The 21,978-nt window shown below is 48.7% G+C and overlaps 1 protein-coding gene and 1 long non-coding RNA gene across 3 annotated transcripts in view; one reads left to right on the top strand and one right to left on the bottom strand.

The window, feature by feature from the left end:
• Positions 1-5,257: 5,257 nt before the first annotated feature.
• LOC122455946 lies at positions 5,258-12,784 on the top strand. Its single transcript, XR_006274487.1, has 3 exons — positions 5,258-5,731; positions 10,718-10,724; positions 12,459-12,784. It is a non-coding gene; the product is annotated as an uncharacterized LOC122455946 (long non-coding RNA).
• Positions 7,457-21,978, bottom strand: part of LOC119861220 (protein eva-1 homolog C-like) — a 57,826-nt gene continuing 43,304 nt past the window's right edge. For both annotated transcript variants that reach the window (XM_038416038.2, XM_038416037.2), the window contains one exon: positions 7,457-9,076. In XM_038416038.2, coding sequence (XP_038271966.1) covers positions 8,688-9,076 — 389 coding nt within the window. In that variant the 3' untranslated portion in view covers positions 7,457-8,687. The remainder of the gene's footprint in view (positions 9,077-21,978) is intronic.

Below are 21,978 nucleotides of genomic sequence, written 5' to 3'. Positions count from 1 at the left end.
TAATGCTTGCAGAGTGCTCTGGGAGGAGCTCCCGATGGTCAGCGTGGGTGACCAAGACTGGCTAGAGCTGCCTCTCACTCTGGCCGAATTCTCGGAAGCCCTCCGTCGCATGCCCACCAATAAATCTCCGGGCATGGACGGGCTGACCGTGGAGTTCTACCGCGTGTTCTGGGACGTCCTCGGCCCAGACCTAGTCACCTTCTGGGCCGAGTCTTTGCAGAGCGGGGTCCTCCCTCTTTCGTGCAGGCAAGCCATGCTCGCCTTATTGCCGAAAAAGGGGGACCTCCGCGATTTATGAAATTGGCGTCCCATCTCGCTCCTCAGCACGGACTACAAAGTCGTGGCAAAAGCAATCTCTCTGCGGCTAGGGTCCGTACTGGCGGACTTAGTCCACCCAAACCAGACCTACACCATCCCAGACCGCAACATCTTCGAAAACCTATATCTGGTCTGGGACCTTTTGGAACTCAGGTGTAGGGATGGTCTGTCGTTCGCCCTCCTGTCCTTAGATCAGGAGAAGGCGTTCAACAGGGTGGATCATGGGTATCTCCTGAGCACTCTGCAAGCGTTTGGCTTCGGACCCCAGTATGTGGGTTTTCTCCGGGTGCTGTATGCCTGCGCAGAGTGTCTGGTCAGGCTCAACTGGACCCTGACCAAAGCGGCCAGCTTCGGGCGAGGAGTACGGCAGGGGTGCCCCCTCTCGGGCCAGCTGTACGCTCTGGCGATCAAGCCCTTCCTCTGTCTCCTCCATAGGAGGTTGACGGGGTTGGCGCTGCGGGAGCCAGAGCTGCGGCTGGTTCTGTCAGTGTACGCTGATGAGGTGCTCCTCGTGGTCCAGGAGCCGGGTGAATTGGCGCGGGTGGAGGCTTGCCAGGCCATCAGTTCGGCAGCATCCTCTGCTCAGGTCAACTGGGTCAAGAGCTCTGGCTTGGTGGTAGGGGACTGGCGGCAGGCGAGCTCCCTCCCACCCAGCTTCAGGCCATCCGGTGGAGCATGCGTCCGCTGCTGTATCTCGGCATTTACCTTTCTGCCATGCATCCCTCTCCATTCGAGAACTGGCAGAATTTAGAGGGTGGGGTGATAGAGTGGATCCAGAAACGGACAGGACTACTCCAGTGCCTCTCCCTTCGAGGGAGAGTGATGGTGTTTAATCATCTAGTCCTGTCCATGCTCTGGTACCGGCTCAACACCCTGGTCCCGGCCCTGGGTTTCCTGGCCAACCTCCGGACATCGATTCTGGAGTTCTTTTGGTCAGGACTGCACTGGGTCCCTGTAGAGGTTCTCCATCTCCCTTGGAGGAGGGAGGGCAGGGCCTGAAATGTCCACTTACTCAGGTCCATGTCTTCTGCCTCCAGGCCCTGCAGAGGCTCCTTTATGGTGCAGGTAGTCTGGCGTGGAGCATATTGGCACACACCTTCCTGCGCCACTTCCCAGGGCTCCAATACGACCGGCAGCTCCTTTATCTCCATCCGAGAGGTCTTCCGCGAGACCTCTCCCGGCTGCCGGTCTTCTACCAGGACCTCCTCTGGACCTGGAAACTCTTTTCAATGACCAGGTCTATGGCGGCCACCGAGGGGACAGATCTCCTCACAGAGCCCCTATTACACAACCCCCAGCTTCGTGTGCAGGTGGCGGAGTCCCGCTCGGTGCACCAAAGGTTGGTCCTGGCAGAAGTCACCAGAGTCGGAGAGCTCCTGGACTATGACCGGGGAGACTGGCTGGCTCCCCTGATGCTCGCTCAGCGCATGGGGCTCTCCAGACCTTGTACTCCCTGGTGCATACTTCAGGAGGTGAAGGCCGCTCTGCTGCCTGCTGCTCGGGTTTATCTCGACTGGGTCCTGCACGAGGGCATGCCCCGCCCACCCTCTACCCCAAACCGCCGGACCTTTTAATTGGACCCCTGCCCCGTGGACCCAGCTGACCCCCTCACCCCTTCAGTGTAAGCCAGCTGCACGAGATGCAGCCAGTATGCTTTCAAACCACGCCAAGAAAACATCTATACACGCTTATGCTCCACACCATTCACGCCCTCACCCTCGTGTCCCGCCCCGATACAAAATGGTGGGACCTCCTGCCAACTTTGGAGGGTGAGGAGCCCCGGTGGGCCAGCCTATTTTCCACCTTACTCCCGAGGCCCGCCGGGGATGTCGGTTGGCGGCTCTTTCACAGAGCCGTGAGCACGGGCGTATTCTTAGCGCGGGTCACCTCAATCCAGACACCTGTCCCTTTTGCGGCGTGAGGGAAACCCTGGCACACACATACCTGGAGTGTGCCAGGCTGCAGCCCCTATTCCGGCTCCTCACCAATATTTTATTACGTTTTTGGTTGCACTTTTCCCCTCACCTTCTTATTTATGCACTCCCTATCCGTGGCCCCACAAAGTCATGGGATCTCCTGGTCAACCTCCTCCTGGCCCTAACTAAAATGGCCATTTATAAAAACCAGAGTGAGGAGGTTGGCCGATGGAGTCTCCTGTGAGTGTGGGGCCTATTTCCGATCCTCGGTCCGTTCACGTATCCAGGCAGAGTTCCTCTGGGCTGTGTCCTCTGACTCCCTTGACGCCTTTGAGGAGCAGTGGGCGCTGTCTGGGGTTCTCTGCTCGGTGTCCCTGTCTGGTTCCCTTCGTTTGACCCTTTGACCACACTCCTGTCTCTGTTGTTTCATTAGTTGTCCCCCAGAATTTTTTGGTATCTAGGTCCTGTGGATCCCCCTTTTAGGCTGGGGGGGATCCTTTAGCAGTGGACGGGCTTCGCCCACCCACTTCCCAGATCCCAATAGGATTACTCTTCTATAGCCATCTAGCCCAACCCTGTCACAGCACTTACAGAGACCTGTCATCAGTGGATCTCAAAGTGCTTTACAAAGCAGGTCCATAGCATTAGCCCCATTTTACAGCTGGAGAACTGAGAGACAGAGTGGGGAAGTGACCTGCACAGCACAAAGGCACCCAACAGGCCAGTGGCAGGGCCCAAGACTAGAACTCAGGTCTTCCAAGTCCCTGGGCTGTATCCACTAGGCTACATTTTCTCCAAAAGTGCCAAAGGGGCTAGGAAAGTTCACCAGAGACTTTTTGAACCAATCAGAACCAAAGACTCCCATCCCATCCATCCCCCAGGGAGTGGGGCAGTAAAAGGGTGATGAGAGGCCATCCGAATCTGTGGAGTCAGCTGGGAGCTCTGGGGGATGGAAGGCTCAGCCAGAGCACTCCCAGGTAATCCTCTGCAAGGCCCAGGTTGGGTGGCAAGGCTAGACAGAGCCTGCTTGCTGATACCAGGGACCATTATCCTACTGCTCAGTTACTAGGGCAATGGGGGCCAGGAAGACAGATTAAGAGATAGGATGAAGAAGCGAAGTTGAGTGCTGAGGAGGAGTGCTAACCCATGGCAAAATGGCTTTTGTACCTACCACAAATTGGATTCTCCCCTTTTCACATTCTAAACTCTCCTACTGTTTCCAATCCTAATATACCATCTCGCTCCCCAGATAGAGCTCTGCCCAGCAGCCAGTACAGAGATTCCTGCTTTGAGAAGTCTCTAGTCAGTACCAGAGCCCAGCTCCACAGTGTTGGAAGCTCAGCCTGGTAGAGCTGTGCTCTGGGAAGCTTTGTCGTTCTCATTTAAATACTCCTTGGTCAGTAACTGGGCTGTGAACTGCCCTTGCCCTTGTTGCCCAGCTGCAGATGCAAACGACTGGCCCTCAGCAGCAGGTAGATGAAATCTCTGCATCCCCCCTCATGGAACCCCCAGCAGCATCAAGCTGTCAGACTGGTTTATTGGTTTTCATTCTGGGTATGCATCCGATGAAGTGAGCTGTAGCTCACGAAAGCTTATGCTCTAATAAATTCGTTAGTCTCTAAGGTGCCACAAGTACTCCTTACTCCTTTTCTTTTTGCGAATACAGACTAACACGGCTGCTACTCTGAAACCTGTCATTCTGGGTATGGATCTGATCACCTCTGCAGCCCCCTAACAGAAGGGCAACAGCCCTCGTCATTAGTAACCCAAAAATCTTTTATCCTTTAGTTCATCCTTTAGTTTATCCTTTAGTTTCTCAGCTGGAGGTCCTGCCCCTGAGGGGGTCACAGAAGACAAGGGTGGGGGTATGAGAGGGGGTTGTGAGACACAACTGTAAAACCAAGTGTGTAGCTCTGGTGTTACATACACACATGGTACATACACACTGTCTATGACACAAATGGCACACATGCATGTCTAATACACCATTGGATCTGCAGGTGGGAGGCATGTGTTGGCATCAGATGCATTAAGAGGAGACCAAAGCCCGCTATCTATCCTCAGGCAGCAGCAGCTTTGCCCCAGGCTGCTCTACCAAAGGGCCACAAGGTGCGTTGCTAAGAGGGAACAAGTCATTCCTTGTCTCCTGGCTGAGCCTGCCCCCAGAGAAGGCTATAGCTGACACCAGTGCGGGTGCTCCACCAAGCCAGGACGGCTGTGCTACATCTATTTCTCCTCAGATTCTCTGGAGCTAAGGGAGGCAAATCACTCAGTGTAGGATATTTGCTCTAGATACAGGTGATTCACTATAGACAACTGACCCTTCACACACGGAATGAAACCAGGACACGTAACTCCCAGTCCCAGCCCTCCCCACGTCAAAGGAGAGGGCTGCTCTCCCAGCTCAGAGTAATATGGCAGCCCACTGCTAAAAGGACAGCATGCATTTGTTACAAGTGTTTCCAACAGTAACGTCAATGTCTGATGCGAACACATCCAAGCCAACAACTGATTTTTTGGTTTGATGGGTGAACCACAAAAATCAGGGAGAAAAATCATTTGGGGTCGACTCAAAATGAAAATTTTTTGAATTTTTCTCAAACCAAAAAAGTTTTTTTAAAAAAATGGGTTCAGGTGGAACAAAACGTAATGTTCGATGCAAAATGAAACATTTTGTTTTGGTTTTGAGAGTTTTTAACCCTTTAAAAACGACATTGAAATAAAATTTGAAGCAAAAAGTCATTTTGAGTCGAAACATTGAAAAGTTTTGATGTTTTCAGAATTTTTTTTCTGATCCAGACAATTCAGCAAATTAGACCCAAATTCACCTGATGTTTCAAACAATCTGACTCTGCATTTTTCAGTGAAAAAAGACTCTCCCCATGCCCCTGTAATTGGTAGCAGTCCAAGTTTAATGAAATATTTAGTTTTTGCTTATTTATTGAAAAAGGACCATGCCAGTTTAGCCTGTTACCTAGAAACTGAATCGCGTTGGCCAAGCTAGAATAAAAGCAAAAGAATTTCACAAAGCTTTCAATGAGAGTTGAGTGATTCCTTACTTTTGGAGCAGTTATGCAAGCACCATGAAGGGATAATTCATTTACCTCGAGCTATGGAAAGTAAACGTATCAACGTTGTTTGATACGTTACAAGTGCATAGCACATTATTGATATTTCTGGGTGTGATTTTTCTTTCGGGCAATAGCTGGTCTTCCTGAAATTGAGAGACAGAAAACAACAGCTGGGGACAGAAGAAGGCAAAACTTCAGTTGCCAGTTTGTTCCCAGGGATCGGCAACGTGTCCGTACACGGACACTAGTGTCCATGGTAAAAATGTTGAGGTCCGTGGGGGCGCTCACCTTGGAAGCCTCCCCACAACTGGCTCTCCATCCCTGCTGTTGCTGGCGGAGGCATGGCCAGGTGGCTCTGCAGGCTGCCTCTGTCCCCCGTCCCTGAGCGCTGACTCTGCAGCTCCCAACCTATTGGCGGTAGTGGCAGTAGCGGTGGCTGTGAGCCCCCAGGCCCTTTTAAATTGCCACAGGGCTCCTAGGCACGTGCCCCATAGCTACCCAGAGTCAGCGAGAATGGGGGGCAGCAGCAGTGCTCGCGCCTAGCACCGCCCCGCAGAGCCCTTCCCTTTCCTGGTGGATCAGGGGATTGGGAACATGGAGAGGGGAGGGGGCCTCTTGGCTGTGCCAAGATCCAGCCTTCCCCAATGCTCCCCTTTGGGGGCCGCTCTCCTGTGGGCTGGCCTGAGAGTGCACGGAGCTGATCTCGAAGAGGGGTCTCTCCTTATGCCTGGTCAGGCCCTGTTTGCATTAAAATCCCCCTCCGCATTTAAATAGCACCAGCCAAATATTTCACGCAGTTCTCAGAGGTGTTGAGACTGTGTCAATCTCCATTTCCCCAGGGAGTAGCGAGGAGCTGTCTGCACCTTTGAAGAGGCACTTTGAAATGAGAACTGGGCTGCTCAGGTTTATCTGCATGTGAATTGCTGTGAATCAAGGCAATCAACTGGGGACACTGTCCCTTTACAGGTTTCAGAGTAGCAGCCGTGTTAGTCTATATTCGCAAAAAGAAAAGGAGTACTTGTGGCACCTTAGAGACTAACAAATTTATTAGAGCATAAGCTTTCGTGAGCTACAGCTCACTTCATCGGATGCATTTGATGAAGTGAGCTGTAGCTCACGAAAGCTTATGCTCTAATAAATGTTAGTCTCTAAGGTGCCACAAGTACTCCTTTTCTTTTTGTCCCTTTACAAGCTCACGAGGGGTTCATCCCCCAAACCAAGGGGAGACCCCATTGCCAAGGTCATCCGTACCCATATGCAAAGTATGCAGCTGCATAGGGCACAAGGAAATGTGGGGCACTAAATTTCCTGGTGCCCTGTGCAGCTGTGTGCTGCTCCAGCCCCTGCTCCAGCTCTTCCCCATGGCCCCCGCCCCACTCTGCCCCAGCCCCGCCTCTTCCCACCCCAGCCCTGCCCCCACTCCCCTGAGGAGTACAGCAGGGGTGGGCCTGCACTCACCGGTGGCGGGAAGTGCAGCGTCCAGGCCCCAGCCTTGCCGCCAGTGAGTGCTGGGGGGTGGTTCCCTCCAGCCCCCAAGCCAGTCCTGTCCCCTCACAGACGCCTGGGGCCACACACACACACAGACCATGGGGGGGCTGTGTAGGGCCCCAGAATAGCTAGGGATGGCCCTGCCCATTGCACTGCCTGGTTTCCACTCCCAGGCCTTGCAGGCGGCTCTGAATCAACTCCCTGAAGATTAGAGCAAAGGCCAGTAATGTTACACTGCTGCTTCAAAACCCATTCCCATACTAGGTTACTGTTTTTTTTCAGTGTGGAAAATTGTGTGTGCTATTTTACAGGTTGAATGGCTGAATGACATAACCTTCCGCCAATGTCAGTCACTAAGTCAGGTAATTTTGTCAAGTGTCCGTCGTGCAACATGGTGATACTGACCTGTTTGTTCCTAATACACTCAACCTTGTCTGTAGCATTGCTAATTCAAGTACTGGATCTTGCACAGCTCTGACCTCTTGTACCCACCTCTGTTCTAGTCCAGTGCCTCACACAGCACTGTCTGTCTTACTCATTCCTCCCTCTCTCTCTCATTTTTACTTGGAATATGCATCTTTATTGATTTTCCCATACACCCCAAAAAACAGACTCTGATCTCCTTGGCTCTCTATCCACACAATGTTATCACATATCATTAAGGAACAGTGACCATGAATTGTAATGTAAAATGACATAACTGGAATAAAAAACAGAAGACAGTTAGGAATCAGTGAAAAGGAGGATAAAGGGGCCTTATAAATAGGCCTATAGACAAGAAGTTAACAGTAATTGAGTGTTAGCAATTGACTGCAACACAACCATGAGTAAGCAGAACATTCAGTATGAACTGCATCATTAATTGGCTAAAATTAGTCACATGTCAACAAGAAAGCAGACAAAACACCACATAATGTACCAGTCTGATTCCTTGCTTGATATTATTGAGATAGCCTTTCATAACTGGTAGGTTCACTGACCCTACAAACACCCAACTGTAATGACAATCAAGGTTTCCACTTCTGGATTCTTCTTGGTAACCAAACCAGGGTAACTCCCAGTCAGAACTTCCAGCTGAAATGACAGACAATCCCATTCAATCCTGCCCTGCAGCACTCCCTGCTGTTTTAAACCAGGATCTCAGGGAGGACAGAAGGATTTTGAGATTTCAAAATTTTTGTTTTTTCTAAATTGAAGATCTCAAAGTTTTCTGCAAAGGAACATTCCAAAAAAATATTTCATTTGGGGTGATCCAAAACATATTATTTCAATTTTGACTTTTTTCATTTTGTATTATAAATACATTTTACTACAAAATGCAAAAAAATTGAAACTAAAAGTTGTTTCAAAACAAAAAAATCAAAAAAGTTTCATTCTGAAAATGTTGGTACAGGTCATTTCAACATTGTTGAAATCCATTTTCCGCCATGTATTTCTTCCTAAACAAAGTTCAGGCAGAATTCAACCCAATTTTGTGAAACGTTTTGCTTTCAACAGAACTGTATATTCTGATGAATACAGTTATGTCTACATTTCTCCAACCAGCTCGCCTCTTGAGCAGAGACTGCTAATCGTAACAAATATGCTTCTGTTGTGTGTGATATAAATACTGATTATGGAATCTATGGTTTCTATAGCAGGAAAGTTATTACATGGCGTTCACAGAATCTATACTAATTTGCCTAGCTTTGTTTGAGTCATGACAAATCTCTGTCAGGGATCTGACTGTTATCAACATACTCGTTGCACATGACCTAAGCCTGTTATGAGTTTGGGTCCCCAGAGATGAAAATTGTCTCCCTTCCCACCCCGCCCCCAGTCCAGGAAAAGCTGCTTGCTGATGTGGAGCCAGTGCTGGCTCATTGCTCTCACGGGTGGCCCCTGCTCCTTGTTCTCATTTGGTAGCAGATTTGAGTTTGTGAATAGCATAGGGGCTGGACTCTTTGAGCATCCAGATCTCCTCTCCCTCATGGGCCCTGTGCTCAGCGACACTCTCCAGGGCTGCGGTCAGCTCTGGGCTGAAGACGTTGTTGGATGCATGGTAGGTGCGGCTGAGGTGGCGGAACGAGGAGTCTGAGGAGCTGTCGTCGTTGTGATTGTCCTCATTGTGGTCATCCTGTAACTTGCCCTGGCTCAGCTCTAAGCTGCTCCCCACTTTTGAGTCTTTTAAGACCTCCTTCATGTCCTGTATGAAGGCCATTTTGGGGCTGAAGATACAAAGCAGGAACACCAGGCCCCCAGAAACCCCACACAGAAAATAGAGGCCCATTTTCTCGGGGACACCTAAGGAGAGAAGTGCAAACAATTCAGAAGAGAATATTAATTACTCCTAAAGAGCAACAGGTGTCATTCTCCCTAGCAATGAGCTACCAGTCTTGTAGCCCTACTGAGCAAGAACGAGAGCAAGTGGGAAGAAGGGATGTAAAAGAACAAGGGCCCTCAATCTTCATTCTTCACAGTATAGGGGTCAGGAAGGAACCTCCCCTGTTCCCCATGATAACATATTATGGAATTAGGAGAGTGTGACATTCTATACCTTGGGGGAGTGTCCTGTAACCCCCATATTCCTCATTTTTATATAATCAGAATCTTATGTATAAAACATGCCTTGCAAGGTATCAGGGGAAAGGGTATGATTTTCTGAAAGTCATTTATCTATCCATATAGGTATATCATTAATGCATATGAAGTTATGAGAATTGTGTTGTATGGTTGTCACTAAAACATGCTGTAAATTGGAGAATTAGCCAGATATTAGCTTCCCAGAGGCAACACCAAGGAAAGAACCAATGCCGGGGCGGGGTGTGAAACAACCCATCATCAGCCATTGTCCAGCAAGGCAGCTACAATTCAGTGACTTATCTGCATGAGGCCACACCAGGGGAATTGCTCAACCTTGCCTTGGGGACTCAGCAATTCCCACCAGACATGCTTGGACTTGAGTGTTCCCAAAGCACATGGGACTCAGGGTATAAAGCAGAACATAGCAGGCCCATGATGGGCCTTTCTCCTGCCCCCACCTATGTTGCAAGCAACAAAGACACTGAGAAGAACACCGAAGACTCCAACAGAGGAGACTGGCCCAGATTTAAGGGACAAAACTGTATATTAAGGACTGCAATATCCAGTGAGGTGAGAAAAACTGCTTAATCTAGATGTTGCCCAGTCTAATGGGGTTGAGAGTTTAGACTGTGTGCTTATATTTTCTTTTCTTTTCTTTTGATAACTAACTCTGACTTTTGCCTATCACTTAAAATCTATCTTTTATAGTCAAAAAATTTGTTTTACTGTTTATCTTTGCCAGTGAGTTTGTATGAATTGTGTGGCAAATCTGCTCATGTTTTGCAAAGGCTGGTGTATATCCACTTTCCACTGATGAAGTGGTGAACCAATTAATAAATCTGCATTGTTTTTCTTGAGCAGAGCAAGACGGTATATTTCCTGAGGTGCAAGGCTGGGACGATTGGGCTGGTGCCTTTCCCTGTGCGATTCATGAGTGGCTCTGGGAGTATTCATGTAATATAGCTGGGAGTGGGGCTTCACATGCTGTTGTGATGAGTGATCACAGTGCCTGAAGGGACTTGCTGCTTGTCACTTGCAAGGCATTGTGAGAGACAGCCTGGGCTGGGAGAGAGTTCAGGGGGCACAGCAGTCCCACCGTCACAGGCTGCACCCGGGGGATCCCATCACAGTGGCGCAGCAAGCAGGGTGACATACACAGCTTGTTGTACTGAGCAAGACTTGTACTTCATACACTGATGTAAAGATTTTAAGTGAGGCTTTAAGTGTGGTGGCTAAGGACAGTGAGGAGGAGGCTACCGATTTGTTATTTTCTGTTTGCTTATTTTGAGAAAGGGAAGTAGGGACAGAAAGGCAGGAACCTGACTGAAACAATGAAGCCATTGCAAAGCTGGAGCTTTTTAGACTACAGGTTGCAGAAAAGGAGAGAGAAACATGGGCGGCGAGTCCTTCAGGCCCATGGTGCCTGGGCACCAGGAATATTCCTGGCCTGGGCCCGGCTCCGGCAATGTCTGAGGCCAGGTCTCTCCCTCGGCCCTGCCTGCCTTCCGCCCTGGGTGCCCCCACCCCGCACGCCCCCCAGGCCATTTAAAACAGCCCAGGGTCCCCACTCACCACCGGCAGCGCAGTGGAGCTGGGTGGCTTCCTGCCTGCTCGCTCCATGTGACTGCTGCCCCCTCCCTGCAGCCCCTGGGCCGGATGGGTCTGTGTCCTGCCCCAAGTGCCCTGCAGCCAATAGGAAGCTGTGGGGGCAGTGTCTGGGGGTAGCAGCACATGGAGACTCCCGACCTGCTCTACCTAGGAGCCCCAGGTAAGCTCTGCACCCCCGCTTTGGTCCCCAAACTCCCTCCCAGAGCCTGCACCCCTCCCATCACCAAGGTCCCTCCAAGAGCCTGCACTCCTGCCCAGAGCCAGCACCCAAACTCTGTCCTAGAGCCTGCACCCCTCACCCCCTCCTACACCGCCACTCCTTGCCCAAGATAAAAGCCTACACCCAAACTCCCTTCCAGAGCCTGCACCCCATCCCTCTGCACACCCTCCCATCCCCAAGTTCCCTCCCAGAGCCTGCACCCCAGCCCTCTGCACTCCCTCCCAGAGCCTGCACCTAAACTCCTTCCCAGAGCCTGAACCCCTCCCCCACTCCTGCACCCCCACCCCTTGCCCAAGCCCAGATCCTACACCCAAACTCCATCCCAGAGCCCGCACCCCAGACTCCCTCCCCCACCCAAACTTCCTCCCAGAGCCCAACCTCTCACCTGTCCTGCACCCCAATCACCTGCCACAGCCCAGGGCCTGCACCCCAGACCTCCTTCCTCCCATCCAAACTCCCTCTCAGAGCCTTAGGCAGGTGTGGGGTGCAGTTTGGGGGGGATGGAGTTTGGGGGGGGCAGGTTCTGGGCATCACCAAAATTTCTACAAACCTGCCACCCCTGTTCAGAGACTATTGGAACTGAAAGACCTGGAGATAAAGGAGAAGCAGGAGGAAAGAGAAAGAGAGCAAAAACACCAACTGGACTTGCTAGAGAAGCAGCACCAGAACACACCGACCCCAGCGATTCCCATCACTCCAAAAATCCACAATTTTGAACAATTTATGTCCTGCATACAAGGAGACAGATAATATTGCTGAATATCTGACTACCTTTGAAAGGCTGTGTGCAGTGCATGAGATCCCTGATGCCAAGAGAGTTCCTAGCCTGATTGCAAAATTAACTGATAAAGCTCTGAATGTATTCAATGAAATGCCTATTGAGGATGCTTTAGACTACTGTAAATTTAAAACACTGTTTTGCAAAGGTTTCAGATTACCTCTGAAACACATAGAGTTAAATTTAGGAATCTTGAGAGAGATACTGGTGTGAGTAATGGGGAATATATGAACAAAATGAAAGATTTGATGGGAAAGTGGGCGAGGAGCAAAGGTGTTACGAGCTTTGAGGGAATGTTGGATCTTGTTGCTCAAGAGCATTTCCTAGGCATATGTAAGGCGGATGTAAAGCAGTGTCTATGGGACAAAACTGTGAGTCTGTGGATGGAGATGGCGTCTCTAGCTGATGCCTTTGAATAGACCCAGGCATCTATTTAAAACAGCACTGAAAGAGGCATTTAAAGCTGGTGGGAAGGGAAGATCCCATTTTATCCCTAGCAAGAGGGAGGGTGGCTGGGAGGATGGGTACTCACCTCCCCAAAACCATTCCTCTAACCCTCATCCCAAATCTCCTGTAAAAGCAGAAGAGCCCAAAAGGGCTATCAGTGTAATTCCACTGATCACCTGAGAAATAAATGTCCTGTGCTAGGAGGAAGCAGGCAACCAATAGCTCATGTTAGTTCTGCTGTCCTCAACACAGAAGTCCCCCAAGCAATTGAACCCTATCATATTGGTTTTGTGAGATTAGCCTCTGCAGAACCAGAATGGAGCACGTTAAGGTTGTCAGAATTAATGGCAGAGAATACTTGGGGCAGAGGGATACAGGACCCAGATCTCTCTGATTAAGCAGAGTGTGGTCCCAAAGGCCAGTATGTTACCTTGCCAAATGGCAGAGATTGTGGGGGTGGGCGAAAGCAGATTCCTTGTACCACTAGCTAAAATCCATGTGGTGTGGGAAGGTTTTGGAAAGCATTTTGACTGTAGGGGTAATGGAACACCTCCTAGTTGACCTGCTTCTTGGTAATGATTTTTCCATGTAGCTCAGGTTAAAGTATTTGCCTGCAGCAGGAGGGAGTTTCATGCTGGGACCCCAAGGGAAAGGGTAAGGTCTCAGGAACTGCTGAGAGAATTGGATTCCTCTGCACAGGGGGAAGCCACATGCTTCCAGGTGTGGGGGTGGTTGAGACCAGCTCCTGCATTGCAGCTACAGGCAAAACCAGATTAGGAAAAGATGGGGATTTAATGCCTGTCAGGGAGAGAATTGTCCAGGTAGTTAGCTACCAGCAAGTTGCAGATGAACCAGAGACAGCCCCCACTCTAGGAAGCATAGGGAAATATGTCCCAAAGGGGAGTCCAGAGAAGGGGGAGGGAGTCTCAGAAACCACTGAGGTGGGTGAGGATCCCTGCGACTCTGTAACACAGGGAAGCACTGTGCTTCCAAGTATGGGAGGAACTGAGACTAGCTCCTTTCCAGCAGAAGGCAACATGTCCTCAGGAGCAGGGGCACGAGAGGTGTTGTCAGTGATAAAGGAAACTGTTCCAGTTATTAGCTGGCAGAGTTTTGCTGATGAACAAGGGACAGACAGTATAGGGTGTTACACCTTCCTCAGAAGCATCTGTCACTGGTCCCAGTAGGAGACAGGGTGCCGGGCTGGAAGACATTGGTTTATTCCAGCAGGATAAATTCTGTGTTTCTCTGACTAGCACAATCAAAGACGGGTTTGACTCCTGGCAGGGTGGGGGCAAGGCAAACAGTGAGTGGACTGGTAACTCCAGGAGTTACTTTGTAACTCATTTACACTAGTAACTTTCCAGAATGAGGGGTAGTTTGCCAAATGGTACAGCTCACACCGAGCTCGGGGGTCTGAACAATAAACCTTGTGAGGCACTGTCCTCCCTCTCTACAGAAATGGATGCAAATCAATATCCTGCAAAAGGCTATGGCTCTGGCTACACTGCAGTCAGAGGTGTGACTGCAGCATGTGTAGACAGACCCAAGCTAGCCCTGGTCTAGCTAGCTCCAGTGACAATAGCAAGGAAGTTGCGGCAGCATGGGCAGCAGCATGGGCTGTACAACTCCACCCAGGACCCTGGGTATGTTACTTGAGTGGCTAGCCCGTGCTGATGCACCTTCTCTGCTATTGCTGTTGGAACTAGTTAGATTAAAGTCAACTTGGGTCTGTCTACATGTGCTGCAGCTACCCCCCTGATTGCAGTGTGCAGACCCTTAAGAGAAGGGGGCCAGGAAAGGGGTGGCCCTGGAGTTCCAACAAGAGGCCAACCAGACTGGCATCTTTGCTTCTCCCCAGAGTGAATGAGGAATTCAGCAGAAATCACATTCTTTAAAGTCCTCTCTCAGATAGACTTAGTACTGGTTTCAGAGTAGCAGCCGTGTTAGTCTGTATTCTCAAAAAGAAAAGGAGTACTTGTGGCACCTTAGAGACTAACAAATTTATTAGAGCATAAGCTTTCGTGAGCTACAGCTCACTTCATCGGATGCATTTGGTGGAAAAAACAGAGTAGAGATTTATATACACACACACAGAGAACATGAAACAATGGGTTTATCATACACACTGTAAGGAGAGTGATCACTTAAGATAAGCCATCACCAACAGCAGGGGGGGGAAGGAGGAAAACCTTTCATGGTGACAAGCAGGTAGGCTAATTCCAGCAGTTAACAAGAATATCAGAGGAACAGTGGGGGGTGGGGTGGGAGGGAGAAATACCATGGGGAAATAGTTTTACTTTGTGTAATGACTCATCCATTCCCAGTCTCTATTCAAGCCTAAGTTAATTGTATCCAGTTTGCAAATTAATTCCAATTCAGCAGTCTCTCGTTGGAGTCTGTTTTTGAAGCTTTTTTGTTGAAGTATAGCCACTCTTAGGTCTGTGATCGAGTGACCAGAGAGATTGAAGTGTTCTCCAACTGGTTTTTGAATGTTATAATTCTTGACGTCTGATTTGTGTCCATTCATTCTTTTACGTAGAGACTGTCCAGTTTGGCCAATGTACATGGCAGAGGGGCATTGCTGGCACATGATGGCATATATCACATTGGTAGATGCGCAGGTGAAGGAGCCTCTGATAGTGTGGCTGATGTGATTAGGCCCTATGATGGTATCCCCTGAATAGATATGTGGACAGAGTTGGCAACGGGCTTTGTTGCAAGGATAGGTTCCTGGGTTAGTGGTTCTGTTGTGTGGTGTGTGGTTGCTGGTGAGTATTTGCTTCAGATTGGGGGGCTGTCTGTAAGCAAGGACTGGTCTATCTCCCAAGATCTGAGAGAGCGATGGCTCGTCCTTCAGGATAGGTTGTAGATCCTTGATGATGCGTTGGAGGGGTTTTAGTTGGGGGCTGAAGGTGATGGCTAGTGGCGTTCTGTTGTTTTCTTTGTTGGGCCTGTCCTGTAGTAGGTGACTTCTGGGTACTCTTCTGGCTCTGTCAATCTGTTTCTTCACTTCAGCAGGTGGGTACTGTAGTTGTAGGAATGCATGATAGAGATCTTGTAGGTGTTTGTCTCTGTCTGAGGGGTTGGAGCAAATGCGGTTATATCGTAGCGCTTGGCTGTAGACAATGGATCGAGTGGTATGATCTGGATTGAAAGCTAGAGGCATGTAGGTAGGAATAGCGGTCAGTAGGTTTCCGATATAGGGTGGTGTTTATGTGACCATCGCTTATTAGCACCGTAGTGTCCAGGAAGTGGATCTCTTGTGTGGACTGGTCCAGGCTGAGGTTGATGGTGGGATGGAAATTGTTGAAATCATGGTGGAATTCCTCAAGAGCTTCTTTTCCATGGGTCCAGATGATGAAGATGTCATCAATGTAGCGCAAGTAGAGTAGGGGCATTAGGGAACGAGAGCTGAGGAAGCGTTGTTCTAAGTCAGCCATAAAAATGTTGGCATACTGTGGGGCCATGCGGGTACCCATCGCAGTGCCGCTGATTTGAAGGTATACATTGTCACCAAATGTGAAATAGTTATGGGTCAGGACAAAGTCACAAAGTTCTGCCACCAGGTTAGCCGTGACAGTATCGGGGATACTGTTCCGACGGCTTGTAGTCCATCTTTGTGTGGAATATTGGTGTAGAGGGCTTCTACATCCATAGTGGCTAGGATGGTGTTTTTAGGAAGATCACCAATGGACTGTAGTTTCCTCAGGAAATCGGTGGTGTCTCGAAGATAGCTGGGAGTGCTGGTAACGAAGGGCCTGAGGAGGGAGTCTACATAGCCAGACAATCCTGCTGTCAGGGTGCCAATGCCTGAGATGATGGGGCGTCAGGATTTCCAGGTTTATGGATCTTGGGTAGCAGATAGAATACCCCAGGTCCTGGCTCCAGGGGTGTGTCTGTGCGGATTTGTTCTTGTGCTTTTTCAGGGAGTTTCTTGAGCAAATGCTGTAGTTTCTTTTGGTAACTCTCACTGGGATCAGAGGGTAATGGCTTGTAGAAAGTGGTGTTGGAGAGCTGCCTAGTAGCCTCTTGTTCATACTCTGACCTATTCATGATGACGACAGCACCTCCTTTGTCAGCCTTTTTGATTATGATGTCAGAGTTGTTTCTGAGGCTGTGGATGGCACTGTGTTCTGCATGGCTGAGGTTATGGGGTAAGCGATGCTGCTTTTCCACAATTTCAGCTCGTGCACGTCGGCGGAAGCAGTCTATGTAGAAATCCAGGCTGCTGTTTCGACCTTCAGGAGGAGTCCACCTAGAATCCTTCTTTTTGTAGTGTTGGCAGGAAGGTCTCTGTGGGTTAATATGTTGGTCAGAGGTGTGTTGGAAATATTCCTTGAGTCTGAGACGTCGAAAATAGGATTCTAGGTCACCACAGAACTGTATCATGTTCGTGGGGGTGGAGGGCAAAAGGAGAGGCCCCGAGATAGGACAGATTCTTCCGCTGGGCTAAGAGTATAGTTGGATAGATTAACAATATTGCTGGGTGGGTTACGGGAACCATTGTTGTGGCCCCTTGTGGCATATAGTAGTTTAGATAGCTTAGTGTCCTTTTTCTTTTGTAGAGAATCAAAGTGTGTTTTGTAAATGGCTTGTCTAGTTTTTGTAAAGTCCAGCCACGAGGAAGTTTGTGTGGAAGGTTGGTTCTTTATGAGAGTATCCAGTTTTGAGAGCTCATTCTTAATCTTTCCCTGTTTGCTGTAGAGGATGTTGATCAGGTGGTTCCGCAGTTTCCTTGAGAGTGTGTGGCACAAGCTGTCAGCATAGTCTGTGTGGTATGTAGATTGTAATGGATTTTTTACCTCAGTCCTTTCGGTATGATGTCCATCTGTTTGCATTTGGAGAGGAAGATGATGTCTGTCTGTATCTGTGCGAGTTTTTTCATGAAGTTGACAGATTTCCACTCTATACGGCTAAATTCAGTGCCTTGCATAATCACAGGTTTCAGAGTAGCAGCCGTGTTAGTCTGTATTCTCAAAAAGAAAAGGAGTACTTGTGGCACCTTAGAGACTAACAAATTTATTAGAGCATAAGCTTCGTGAGCTACAGCTCACTTCATCGGATGCATTTGGTGGAAAAAACAGAGTAGAGATTTATATACACACACAGAGAACATGAAACAATGGGTTTATCATACACACTGTAAGGAGAGTGATCACTTAAGATAAGCCATCACCAACAGCAGGGGGGGAAGGAGGAAAACCTTTCATGGTGACAAGCAGGTAGGCTAATTCCAGCAGTTAACAAGAATATCAGAGGAACAGTGGGGGGTGGGGTGGGAGGGAGAAATACCATGGGAAATAGTTTTACTTTGTGTAATGACTCATCCATTCCCAGTCTCTATTCAAGCCTAAGTTAATTGTATCCAGTTTGCAAATTAATTCCAATTCAGCAGTCTCTCGTTGGAGTCTGTTTTTGAAGCTTTTTTGTTGAAGTATAGCCACTCTTAGGTCTGTGATCGAGTGACCAGAGAGATTGAAGTGTTCTCCAACTGGTTTTTTGAATGTTATAATTCTTGACGTCTGATTTGTGTCCATTCATTCTTTTACGTAGAGACTGTCCAGTTTGGCCAATGTACATGGCAGAGGGGCATTGCTGGCACATGATGGCATATATCACATTGGTAGATGCGCAGGTGAAGGAGCCTCTGATAGTGTGGCTGATGTGATTAGGCCCTATGATGGTATCCCCTGAATAGATATGTGGACAGAGTTGGCAACGGGCTTTGTTGCAAGGATAGGTTCCTGGGTTAGTGGTTCTGTTGTGTGGTGTGTGGTTGCTGGTGAGTATTTGCTTCAGATTGGGGGGCTGTCTGTAAGCAAGGACTGGTCTATCTCCCAAGATCTGAGAGAGCGATGGCTCGTCCTTCAGGATAGGTTGTAGATCCTTGATGATGCGTTGGAGGGGTTTTAGTTGGGGGCTGAAGGTGATGGCTAGTGGCGTTCTGTTGTTTTCTTTGTTGGGCCTGTCCTGTAGTAGGTGACTTCTGGGTACTCTTCTGGCTCTGTCAATCTGTTTCTTCACTTCAGCAGGTGGGTACTGTAGTTGTAGGAATGCATGATAGAGATCTTGTAGGTGTTTGTCTCTGTCTGAGGGGTTGGAGCAAATGCGGTTATATCGTAGCGCTTGGCTGTAGACAATGGATCGAGTGGTATGATCTGGATGAAAGCTAGAGGCATGTAGGTAGGAATAGCGGTCAGTAGGTTTCCGATATAGGGTGGTGTTTATGTGACCAACGCTTATTAGCACCGTAGTGTCCAGGAAGTGGATCTCTTGTGTGGACTGGTCCAGGCTGAGGTTGATGGTGGGATGGAAATTGTTGAAATCATGGTGGAATTCCTCAAGAGCTTCTTTTCCATGGGTCCAGATGATGAAGATGTCATCAATGTAGCGCAAGTAGAGTAGGGGCATTAGGGAACGAGAGCTGAGGAAGCGTTGTTCTAAGTCAGCCATAAAAATGTTGGCATACTGTGGGGCCATGCGGGTACCCATCGCAGTGCCGCTGATTTGAAGGTATACATTGTCACCAAATGTGAAATAGTTATGGGTCAGGACAAAGTCACAAAGTTCTGCCACCAGGTTAGCCGTGACAGTATCGGGGATACTGTTCCTGACGGCTTGTAGTCCATCTTTGTGTGGAATATTGGTGTAGAGGGCTTCTACATCCATAGTGGCTAGGATGGTGTTTTTAGGAAGATCACCAATGGACTGTAGTTTCCTCAGGAAATCGGTGGTGTCTCGAAGATAGCTGGGAGTGCTGGTAACGAAGGGCCTGAGGAGGGAGTCTACATAGCCAGACAATCCTGCTGTCAGGGTGCCAATGCCTGAGATGATGGGGCGTCCAGGATTTCCAGGTTTATGGATCTTGGGTAGCAGATAGAATACCCCAGGTCCTGGCTCCAGGGGTGTGTCTGTGCGGATTTGTTCTTGTGCTTTTTCAGGGAGTTTCTTGAGCAAATGCTGTAGTTTCTTTTGGTAACTCTCACTGGGATCAGAGGGTAATGGCTTGTAGAAAGTGGTGTTGGAGAGCTGCCTAGTAGCCTCTTGTTCATACTCTGACCTATTCATGATGACGACAGCACCTCCTTTGTCAGCCTTTTTGATTATGATGTCAGAGTTGTTTCTGAGGCTGTGGATGGCACTGTGTTCTGCATGGCTGAGGTTATGGGGTAAGCGATGCTGCTTTTCCACAATTTCAGCTCGTGCACGTCGGCGGAAGCAGTCTATGTAGAAATCCAGGCTGCTGTTTCGACCTTCAGGAGGAGTCCACCTAGAATCCTTCTTTTTGTAGTGTTGGCAGGAAGGTCTCTGTGGGTTAATATGTTGGTCAGAGGTGTGTTGGAAATATTCCTTGAGTCTGAGACGTCGAAAATAGGATTCTAGGTCACCACAGAACTGTATCATGTTCGTGGGGGTGGAGGGGCAAAAGGAGAGGCCCCGAGATAGGACAGATTCTTCCGCTGGGCTAAGAGTATAGTTGGATAGATTAACAATATTGCTGGGTGGGTTACGGGAACCATTGTTGTGGCCCCTTGTGGCATATAGTAGTTTAGATAGCTTAGTGTCCTTTTTCTTTTGTAGAGAATCAAAGTGTGTTTTGTAAATGGCTGTCTAGTTTTTGTAAAGTCCAGCCACGAGGAAGTTTGTGTGGAAGGTTGGTTCTTTATGAGAGTATCCAGTTTTGAGAGCTCATTCTTAATCTTTCCCTGTTTGCTGTAGAGGATGTTGATCAGGTGGTTCCGCAGTTTCCTTGAGAGTGTGTGGCACAAGCTGTCAGCATAGTCTGTGTGGTATGTAGATTGTAATGGATTTTTTACCTTCAGTCCTTTCGGTATGATGTCCATCTGTTTGCATTTGGAGAGGAAGATGATGTCTGTCTGTATCTGTGCGAGTTTTTTCATGAAGTTGACAGATTTCCACTCTATACGGCTAAATTCAGTGCCTTGCATAATCACAGGTTTCAGAGTAGCAGCCGTGTTAGTCTGTATTCTCAAAAAGAAAAGGAGTACTTGTGGCACCTTAGAGACTAACAAATTTATTAGAGCATAAGCTTTCGTGAGCTACAGCTCACTTCATCGGATGCATTTGGTGGAAAAAACAGAGTAGAGATTTATATACACACACACAGAGAACATGAAACAATGGGTTTATCATACACACTGTAAGGAGAGTGATCACTTAAGATAAGCCATCACCAACAGCAGGGGGGGGAAGGAGGAAAACCTTTCATGGTGACAAGCAGGTAGGCTAATTCCAGCAGTTAACAAGAATATCAGAGGAACAGTGGGGGGTGGGGTGGGAGGGAGAAATACCATGGGGAAATAGTTTTACTTTGTGTAATGACTCATCCATTCCCAGTCTCTATTCAAGCCTAAGTTAATTGTATCCAGTTTGCAAATTAATTCCAATTCAGCAGTCTCTCGTTGGAGTCTGTTTTTGAAGCTTTTTTGTTGAAGTATAGCCACTCTTAGGTCTGTGATCGCAGCCTGGATTTCTACATAGACTGCTTATTTCTACATAGACTGCTTCCGCCGACGTGCACGAGCTGAAATTGTGGAAAAGCAGCATCGCTTACCCCATAACCTCAGCCATGCAGAACACAGTGCCATCCACAGCCTCAGAAACAACTCTGACATCATAATCAAAAAGGCTGACAAAGGAGGTGCTGTCGTCATCATGAATAGGTCAGAGTATGAACAAGAGGCTACTAGGCAGCTCTCCAACACCACTTTCTACAAGCCATTACCCTCTGATCCCAGTGAGAGTTACCAAAAGAAACTACAGCATTTGCTCAAGAAACTCCCTGAAAAAGCACAAGAACAAATCCGCACAGACACACCCCTGGAGCCAGGACCTGGGGTATTCTATCTGCTACCCAAGATCCATAAACCTGGAAATCCTGGACGCCCCATCATCTCAGGCATTGGCACCCTGACAGCAGGATTGTCTGGCTATGTAGACTCCCTCCTCAGGCCCTTCGTTACCAGCACTCCCAGCTATCTTCGAGACACCACCGATTTCCTGAGGAAACTACAGTCCATTGGTGATCTTCCTAAAAACACCATCCTAGCCACTATGGATGTAGAAGCCCTCTACACCAATATTCCACACAAAGATGGACTACAAGCCGTCAGGAACAGTATCCCCGATACTGTCACGGCTAACCTGGTGGCAGAACTTTGTGACTTTGTCCTGACCCATAACTATTTCACATTTGGTGACAATGTATACCTTCAAATCAGCGGCACTGCGATGGGTACCCGCATGGCCCCACAGTATGCCAACATTTTTATGGCTGACTTAGAACAACGCTTCCTCAGCTCTCGTTCCCTAATGCCCCTACTCTACTTGCGCTACATTGATGACATCTTCATCATCTGGACCCATGGAAAAGAAGCTCTTGAGGAATTCCACCATGATTTCAACAATTTCCATCCCACCATCAACCTCAGCCTGGACCAGTCCACACAAGAGATCCACTTCCTGGACACTACGGTGCTAATAAGCGATGGTCACATAAACACCACCCTATATCGGAAACCTACTGACCGCTATTCCTACCTACAT

The sequence above is a fragment of the Dermochelys coriacea genome, chromosome 9 (genome assembly GCF_009764565.3).
Source record: "Dermochelys coriacea isolate rDerCor1 chromosome 9, rDerCor1.pri.v4, whole genome shotgun sequence".
In the NCBI taxonomy this organism is placed as follows: domain Eukaryota; kingdom Metazoa; phylum Chordata; order Testudines; family Dermochelyidae; genus Dermochelys; species Dermochelys coriacea.
Note: the sequence above shows the minus strand (reverse complement) of the source record. Positions and strands in the feature narration are given on the sequence as shown.